Source organism: Oncorhynchus mykiss, chromosome 4 (assembly GCF_057628025.1).
Source record: "Oncorhynchus mykiss isolate SJ-2025 chromosome 4, ASM5762802v1, whole genome shotgun sequence".
Classification (NCBI taxonomy): domain Eukaryota; kingdom Metazoa; phylum Chordata; class Actinopteri; order Salmoniformes; family Salmonidae; genus Oncorhynchus; species Oncorhynchus mykiss.
The window spans coordinates 95,794,885-95,804,456 of record NC_143025.1 but is presented as its reverse complement, the minus strand read 5'-3'; the positions used below and the strand labels follow the sequence as shown (position 1 = coordinate 95,804,456).

The window sequence follows — 9,572 nt, the reverse complement described above, 5'->3', positions numbered from 1 at the left end:
GGGATCCATAATAAATACAAATAATACATCCACCAAACGGGAGCGAACGTACCTCAAAGTCTGTTAAAGGTTTTGGGATTAATGTTTCATTCTGTACTAGAGAACCTAACGAAACCCCAGACTCATTGCAGAGAATCAACTGACGTCTGCGGGCGTTGCGTAGAGTTTGGCTGGAGCAATGAGTAGCCAGCCAATCATAACCAAGCATGTCAAAACATTATAAAGACCACTACAAATTGTCCTCATCTTATATGAGCATTTACACAAGGGTAATTTGTGTAAATGAACGATCGTTCTTAATTTCTCACACACTGACACAGAATGGGGCTGGAGTCTTTATTAGAAATCATTTACATATGTATAAAGTAACAAATTAACAACAAAAACCCTGACATAAATCAGTCGTAACAGGGAGAAAGGGGAGGGGGGATTAGGACAGAGGTCAATCATCACCCCAACGCACAGAACATCATCAGCCTTCAAGTAAACAGAGCGAAGCAGCAGTAGTCCAGTCTCAGTGTTTATTAGCTCAGTGGGTTAGCACTGTCAGGGGAGGAGGAGAGAGACAGGGACGAGGAGAGAGACCAAGGGAGAGAGACCGAGGAGACCGAGAGACAAGAGAGAGACCGAGGAGACAGAGAGACAAGAGAGAGACCGAGGAGACAGAGAGACAAGAGAGAGACCGAGGAGACAGAGAGACAAGAGAGAGACCGAGGAGACAGAGAGACAAGAGAGAGACCGAGGAGACAGAGAGACAAGAGACCGAGGAGACAGAGAGACAAAAGAGACCGAGGAGACAGAGAGACAAAAGAGACCGAGGAGACAGAGAGACAAGCGAGAGACAAGAGAGAGACCGAGGAGACCGAGGAGACAGAGAGACGAGAGAGACAGAGAGACGAGAGAGACAAGAGAGAGACAAGAGAGAGACAAGAGAGAGACAGAGAGACAAGAGAGAGACCGAGAGAGGAAGAGAGACAAGAGAGAGACCGAGAGAGGAGAGAGACAAGAGAGAGACAGAGAGGAGAGAGACAAGAGAGAGACAGAGAGGAGAGAGACAGAGAGGAGAGAGAGAGGAGAGAGACAGAGAGGAGAGAGACAAGAGAGAGACCGAGGAGAGAGACCGAGGAGAGAGACAAGAGAGACCGAGGAGAGAGACAAGAGAGAGACCGAGGAGAGAGACAAGAGAGAGACCGAGGAGAGAGACAAGAGAGAGACCGAGGAGAGACACAAGAGAGAGACCGAGGAGAGACACAAGAGAGAGACCGAGGAGAGACACAAGAGAGAGACCGAGGAGAGAGACAAGAGAGAGACCGAGGAGAGAGACAAGAGAGAGACCGATGAGAGACCGAGGAGAGAGACCGAGGAGAGAGACAAGAGAGAGACCGAGGAGAGAGACAAGAGAGAGACCGAGGAGAGAGACAAGAGAGAGACCGAGGAGAGAGACAAGAGAGAGACCGAGGAGAGAGACCGAGGAGAGAGACAAGAGAGACAAGAGAGAGACCGAGGAGAGAGACAAGAGAGAGACCGAGGAGAGAGACAAGAGAGAGACAAGAGAGAGACCGAGGAGAGAGACAAGAGAGAGACCGAGGAGAGAGACAAGAGAGACCGAGGAGAGAGACAAGAGAGAGACCGAGGAGACAGGAGAGAGACCGATGAGACAGGAGAGAGACCAGAGAGACCGAGGAGAGAGACGAGAGAGAGACCGAGAAGAGAGACAAGAGAGAGACGACAGAAAGAGACCGAGGAGAGAGACAGAAAGAGACTGTTTGATTTCAGGAGCAAGACACCCTCCCCCTAACAGAGCTCCTGTATTTATAAACATGAATAACCAGTTTAGGACCCTGAATACAGCGCTAATAACCCTCCCTCAAATAAACAATAACATGTTTATAAATCAGTCTTTATAGAAAAGAGAGGAATGGGATCTCAGAGAGAGGAGGGGGAGAGAGAGGGGGAGGGGATCCCAGAGAGAGATTGACGTTTTGGTAGAAATATTTACTACAAGCTAGAGACGGGACAGAGAGGATGAGGGGGAGATAGAGGAGAACAGACAGAGGGAGAGGATCTGAGAAACGGCTGAGAGAGATAGATCTGTTTGTGTCTGTAAAATGTATTATGCAAGAAATGGCGGTGGAAATGACTTAATATGCAAATACTGATATAATAACCATCATATGGAAGTAAAGTTGGAGTCACGTGATATGGTGTGTGGTCCTCCCACTTCGACTCAGGAAACCATGCCGTTTATGAGGCTACACATGAAATAAGTTACCATGAACTTCACAGGGTGGTGAAAGTGCACTGGGATCTTGATGCTCCTTTACAATAAAAGTGGTGACATGATGATCGATGCTTGACTGTTGTTTGACGAATACCTCTCTTATCCATAATAATGTCCTCGTATAGACTAGCCTACCAGCTCTCTCTTATCCATAATAATGTCCTCGTATAGACTAGCCTACCAGCTCTCTTAACCATAATAATGTCCTCGTATAGACTAGCCTACCAGCTCTCTTAACCATAATAATGTCCTCGTATAGACTAGCCTACCAGCTCTCTCTTATCCATAATAATGTCTTTGTGTAGACTAGCCTACCAGCTCTCTCTTATCCATAATAATGTCCTCATGTAGACTAGCCTACCAGCTCTCTCTTAACCATAGTAATGTCCTCGTGTAGACTAGCCTACCAGCTCTCTTATCCATAATAATGTCCTCGTGTAGACTAGCCTACCAGCGCTCTCTCTTATCCATAATAATGTCCTCGTGTAGACTAGCCTACCAGCGCTCTCTCTTATCCATAATAATGTCCTCGTGTAGACTAGCCTACCAGCGCTCTCTCTTATCCATAATAATGTCCTCGTATAGACTAGCCTACCAGCTCTCTCTTAACCATAATAATGTCCTTGTGTAGACTAGCCTACCAGCTCTCTCTTATCCATAATAATGTCCTCGTGTAGACTAGCCTACCAGCGCCCTCTCTTATCCATAATAATGTCCTCGTGTAGACTAGCCTACCAGCGCTCGCTCTTATCCATAATAATGTCCTCGTATAGACTAGCCTACCAGCTCTCTCTTATCCATAATAATGTCCTCGTATAGACTAGCCTACCAGCGCTCTCTCTTATCCATAATAATGTCCTCGTGTAGACTAGCCTACCAGCGCTCTCTCTTATCCATAATAATGTCCTCGTGTAGACTAGCCTACCAGCGCTCTCTCTTATCCATAATAATGTCCTCGTGTAGACTAGCCTACCAGCGCTCTCTCTTATCCATAATAATGTCCTCGTGTAGACTAGCCTACCAGCGCTCTCTCTTAACCATAATAATGTCCTCGTGTAGACTAGCCTACCAGCGCTCTCTGCCAGCTGTTGGCTAGAGCGCACATGACAAGACCACAGTGGACATCTGCTATTTCACCTAGCTAGTGACAGACTTGTTTATTTCACCTAGCTAGTGACAGACTGTTGTTTATTTCACCTAGCTAGTGACAGACTGTTGTTTATTTCACCTAGCTAGTGACAGACTGTTGTTTATTTTACCTAGCTAGTGACAGACTGTTGTTTATTTCACCTAGCTAGTGACAGACTGTTGTTTATTTCACCTAGCTAGTGACAGACTGTTGTTTATTTCACCTAGCTAGTGACAGACTGTTTATTTCACCTAGCTAGTGACAGACTGTTGTTTATTTCACCTAGCTAGTGACAGACTGTTGTTTATTTCACCTAGCTAGTGACAGACTGTTGTTTATTTCACCTAGCTAGTGACAGACTGTTGTTTATTTCACCTAGCTAGTGACAGACTGTTGTTTATTTCACCTAGCTAGTGACAGACTGTTGTTTATTTCACCTAGCTAGTGACAGACTGTTGTTTATTTCACCTAGCTAGTGACAGACTGTTTATTTCACCTAGCTAGTGACAGACTTGTTTATTTCACCTAGCTAGTGACAGACTGTTGTTTATTTCACCTAGCTAGTGACAGACTTGTTTATTTCACCTAGCTAGTGACAGACTGTTGTTTATTTCACCTAGCTAGTGACAGACTGTTTATTTCACCTAGCTAGTGACAGACTGTTGTTTATTTCACCTAGCTAGTGACAGACTGTTGTTTATTTCACCTAGCTAGTGACAGACTGTTGTTTATTTCACCTAGCTAGTGACAGACTGTTGTTTATTTCACCTAGCTAGTGACAGACTGTTGTTTATTTCACCTAGCTAGTGACAGACTGTTGTTTATTTCACCTAGCTAGTGACTGTTGTTTATTTCACCTAGCTAGTGACAGACTGTTGTTTATTTCACCTAGCTAGTGACAGACTGTTGGTTATTTCACCTAGCTAGTGACAGACTGTTGTTTATTTCACCTAACTAGTGACAGACTGTTGGTTTTAGCCGTTGTTGGTTATTTCACTTGGTAATGTAAACACATGTCCCATGCCAATAAAGCCCATGAGAGTCAGAGAGAGATGGCTAAGGGAGGAGGCCAGAGCAACGCAAGCAAAGAGTCTCAGACTGTGTTTAAAGCGTGTATATGCATGAAGTATGTGTGTGTATCAGTATAAATGTGCGTGTGTGTGTGTTTCAGTATAAATGTGCGTGTGTGTGTGTGTGTGTGTATCAGGTCTGAAGCAGGTCTTGTATCCAGGTCTTGATGGCGTAGCTGGTGTCTTGTAGCAGGAGCCAGGTAGAGTTGGTCAGAGAGAGGGCGTAGGTCTGGAGACATGATACAGACACCTCCCCACTGGAACACAGACAGACGGAGTTAATACAGAATGAATACAGATACCCAGGAACAATCACACCACTATTAAACACATTTACTGAATAATTAACAGAAGCGATATGGCAATCGTATCGTAACTTTGGTCATTTATACAAATGTATTGATATTAGAGGTCTTCATGGATCCACCTGTATCTGAGTCCCGGTGACCCGAGGGGGTCCGGATCCACCTCTACCTGAGACCCAAGGGGGTCCGGAACCACCTGTACCTGAGTCCCGGTGACCCGAGGGGGTCCGGATCCACCTGTACCCGAGTCCCAGTGACCCGGGGGGGTCTGGATCCACCTGTATCCAGAATTCTAAATAATGTTCTGGGTTGGATCTGATATGATTTTCACGGGTCTTGGTTCTGTGTCATTTTAACTGACTTGTCTGAAGGGCCCGTAAAGATCCGAACCCGACTGACTGCTGCAGTAGACAGAGGGAGAGATTTGTATTTATGCTGCTGCTCTTGCTTTTCACCAGAGTGGAGAGTGTCAGTACAGCCCCTCCCCTGCCTTCTAGAGCGCCACCCCTCTCCCTCCTCACCGTGTCAGTACGGCCCCTCCCCCGCCTTCTAGCGCGCCACCCCTCTCCCTCCTCACCGTGTCAGTACAGCCCCTCCCCTGCCTTCTAGAGCGCCACCCCTCTCCCTCCTCACTGTGTCAGTACGGCCCCTCCCCCGCCTTCTAGAGCACCACCCCTGTCAGTACGGCCCCTCCCCCGCCTTCTAGCGCGCCACCCCTCTCCCTCCTCACCGTGTCAGTACAGCCCCTCCCCTGCCTTCTAGAGCGCCACCCCTCTCCCTCACTGTGTCAGTACGGCCCCTCCCCCGCCTTCTAGAGCACCACCCCTGTCAGTACGGCCCCTCCCCCGCCTTCTAGCGCGCCACCCCTCTCCCTCCTCACCGTGTCAGTACGGCCCCTCCCCCGCCTTCTAGAGCGCCACCCCTCTCTCTCCTCTCGCACTTTATCAGCTCCGGTTAATTAAATAGATTAAATTAAATTACTTTTCTGCTGCTTCCCTCACTCAGATCAGACCGGGTATAGATCCTGTACTTTTAGATGGGAGGGGTACCTACCTGCAGGAGTCCTGCAGTGCCGTCCAGGCCTGTACTATTAGATGGGAGGCGTGTGAGAGAGCTGGCAGCAGGTAGTTGGTATGGAGGAACAGTAACAGCTGCTTCAGATAGTCTATCAGCAGAAATACACTGTCCGGGGTGCTGGAACTCAGCTGGAGAACAGACAACACAATGAACATTCCACCCACTCTCTCCATACAGCCAGGCTGCCCCATTCCCCCCACTCTCTCCATACAACCAGGCTGCCCCAATCCCCCCACTCTCTCCATACAGCCAGGCTGCCCCACTCTCTCCATACAGCCAGGCTGCCCCATTCCCCCCCACTCTCTCCATACAGCCAGGCTGCCCCATTCCCCCCCACTCTCTCCATACAGCCAGGCTGCCCCATTCCCCCCCACTCTCTCCATACAACCAGGCTGCCCCATTCCCCCCACTCTCTCCATACAGCCAGGCTGCCCCATTCCCCCCACTCTCTCCATACAGCCAGGCTGCCCCATTCCCCCCCACTCTCTTCATACAGCCAGGCTGCCCCATTCCCCCCCCCACTCTCTCCATACAGCCAGGCTGCCCCATTCCCCCCCCCACTCTCTCCATACAGCCAGGCTGCCCCATTCCCCCCCACTCTCCATACAGCCAGGCTGCCCCATTCCCCCCACTCTCTCCATACAGCCAGGCTGCCCCATTCCCCCCACTCTCTCCATACAGCCAGGCTGCCCCATTCCCCCCCACTCTCTCCATACAGCCAGGCTGCCCCATTCCCCCCCACTCTCTCCATACAGCCAGGCTGCCCCATTCCCCCCCACTCTCTCCATACAGCCAGGCTGCCCCATTCCCCCCACTCTCTCCATACAGCCAGGCTGCCCCATTCCCCCCACTCTCTCCATACAGCCAGGCTGCCCATGTATGGAACCTTTTTTTAAACCAGCCTGCTGTCTGTAGGCAACATACTGGCACCAATGAAGCCCAGAGTCAGATGTCCTCCTTGTTATCTAGGTCCCCAGAGTCAGATGTCCTCCTTGTTATCTAGGTCCCCAGAGTCAGATGTCCTCCTTGTTATCTAGGTCCCCAGAGTCAGATGTCCTCCTTGTTATCTAGGTCCCCAGAGTCAGATGTCCTCCTTGTTATCTAGGTCCCCAGGGTCAGATGTCCTCCTTGTTATCTAGGTCCCCAGGGTCAGATGTCCTCCTTGTTATCTAGGTCCCCAGGGTCAGATGTCCTCCTTGTTATCTAGGTCCCCAGGGTCAGATGTCCTCCTTGTTATCTAGGTCCCCAGAGTCAGATGTCCTCCTTGTTATCTAGGTCCCCAGGGCCAGATGTCCTCCTTGTTATCTAGGTCCCCAGGGTCAGATGTCCTCCTTGTTATCTAGGTCCCCAGAGTCAGATGTCCTCCTTGTTATCTAGGTCCCCAGGGTCAGATGTCCTCCTTGTTATCTAGGTCCCCAGGGTCAGATGTCCTCCTTGTTATCTAGGTCCCCAGAGATTATTTTATTTTTGAATTTTTTATAATTTTGGAACAGTATTAGTCACATTGTTTCAGAATCCCACATCATGTGTTGGTAGGACTTAGTATTTAAACTGAAATGTACTTAGTATACAAATATACAATATTCTGTGTCATGTGAGGTAAGTAGAGGTCAACCGATTAATCGGAATGGCCGATTAATTAGGGTCCATTTCAAGTTTTCATAACTATCGGAAATCTGTATTTTTCAACACCGATTTGGCCGATGCCGATTTTTACACCTTTATTTCAAGTCAGTTAAGAACACATTCTTATTTTCAATGACGGCCTAGGAACGGTGGGTTAACTGCCTTGTTCAGGGGCAGGACAGATTTTTACCTTGTCAGCTCGGGGATTCAATCTTGCAACCTTACAGTTAACTAGTCCTACGTTATAACCACCTGCCTCTCGTTGCACTCCACGAGGAGCCTGCCTGTTACACAAATGCAGTAAGAAGCCAAGGTAAGTTGCTAGTTAGCATTAAACTTCTTATAAAAAAAAACAATCATAATCACTAGTTAACTACACATGGTTGTTGTTATTACTAGTTTATCTAGTGTGTCCTGCGTTGCATATAATTGCAAAAGTTGGACGACTGTACCGAACCATAAACACCAATGCCTTTCTTAAAATCAATACACAGAAGTATATGTTTTTAAACCTGCATATTTAGCTAAAAGAAATCCAGGTTAGCAGGCAATATTAACCAGGTGAAATTGTCACTTCTCTTGCGTTCATTGCACGCAGAGTCAGGGTATATGCAGCAGTTTGGGCCGCCTGGCTCGTTGCCAACTAATTTGCCAGAATTTTACGTAATTATGAGATAACATTAAGGTTGTGCAATGTAACAGGAATATTTAGACTCATGGATGCCCTCTGTTAGAAAAAATACCGAAAGGTTCCGTATTTCACTGAAATAATAAACATTTTGTTTTTGAAATGATAGTTTCCGGATTCGACCATATTAATGACCAAAGGCTCGTATTTTTGTGTGTTATTATGTTATAATTAAGTCTGATTTGATAGAGCAGTCTGACTGAGCGATGGAAGGCAGCAGCAGGCTCGTAAGCATTCATTTAAACAGCACTTTCATGAGTTTGCCAGTAGTTCTTCGCTGTGCTTCAAGCATTGAGCTGTTTATGACTTCAAGCCTATCAACTCCAGAGATTAGGCTGGTGTAACCGATGTGAAATGGCTAGCTAGTTAGCGGGGTGCGCGCTAATAGCGTTTCAAACGTCACTCGCTCTGAGACGGAGTAGTTGTTCCCCTTGCTCTGCATGGGTAACGCTGCTTCGATGTGGTGGCTGTGGTCGATGTGTTCCTGGTTCTATACTTCCTGGAAGCTATACTGTTACACTGGCAATACTAAAGTGCCTATAATAACATCCAATAGTCAAAGGTACATGAAATACAAATGGTATAGATATAAATAGTCCTATAAATACTATACTAACTACAAACTAAAAACCTCTTACCTTGGAATATTGAAGTCTCATGTTAAAAGGAACCACCAGCTTTCATATGTTCTCATGTTCTGAGCAAGGAACTGAAACGTTAGCTTTCTTACATGGCACATATTGCACTTTTACTTTATTCTCCAACACTGTTTTTGCGTTATTATTATTTAAACCAAATTGAACATGTTTCATTATTTACTTGAGGCTAAATTTATTTTATTGATGTATTATATTAAGTTAAAATAAGTGTTCATTCAGTATTGTTGTAATTGTCATTATTACAAATACATGTAAAAAATGTATTATTATTATTATTTATCGTCCGATTAATCGTTATCGGCATTTTTTGGTCCTCCAATAATCGGTATCGGTATTGAAAAATCATAATTGGTCGACCTCTAGAGGGTAGTATTCAATATTCTGTGTCGTGATGGTAGTATACAATATTCTGTGTAGTTTAGAAATTGCCACCAGAGGGGGTCAGAGTTTAACAAGTCAGCACAATGACTGGAAGTGTATGGAATGTTCTGGTAGACTACCAGTCATTTGGCTAACACTAGTTAACATTAGATCGCAAAACTACCTCCAATGTCCTTCATACTGGATGCTGAGACATTCAAATTGGTATCCATGAAATCATCAGACCTTCATTGTCAAAATCCTGAAGTATGCCTTTAACATTTTGCGGAGCTGGGACTCATGGCCTTCAACACACTCACCACCAAACGGCATCAACACACTCACCACCAAACGGCATCAACACACTCACCACCAAA

General features: G+C 46.5%; 1 protein-coding gene across 14 annotated transcripts in view; it reads right to left on the bottom strand.

Moving 5' to 3' along the window:
* Positions 1–322: 322 nt before the first annotated feature.
* Positions 323–9,572, bottom strand: part of tmem214 (transmembrane protein 214) — a 69,703-nt gene continuing 60,453 nt past the window's right edge. For 2 of the 14 annotated variants that reach the window (XM_090233361.1, XM_090233363.1), the window contains exons 16-17: positions 5,839–5,990; positions 323–4,737 (exon numbers count right to left, since the gene is read on the bottom strand). In XM_090233361.1, coding sequence (XP_090089487.1) covers positions 4,614–4,737; positions 5,839–5,990 — 276 coding nt within the window. In that variant the 3' untranslated portion in view covers positions 323–4,613. The remainder of the gene's footprint in view (positions 4,738–5,838; positions 5,991–9,572) is intronic. The other 12 variants (XR_016495527.1, XR_016495524.1, XR_016495525.1 and 9 more) reach the window with 12 other exon arrangements.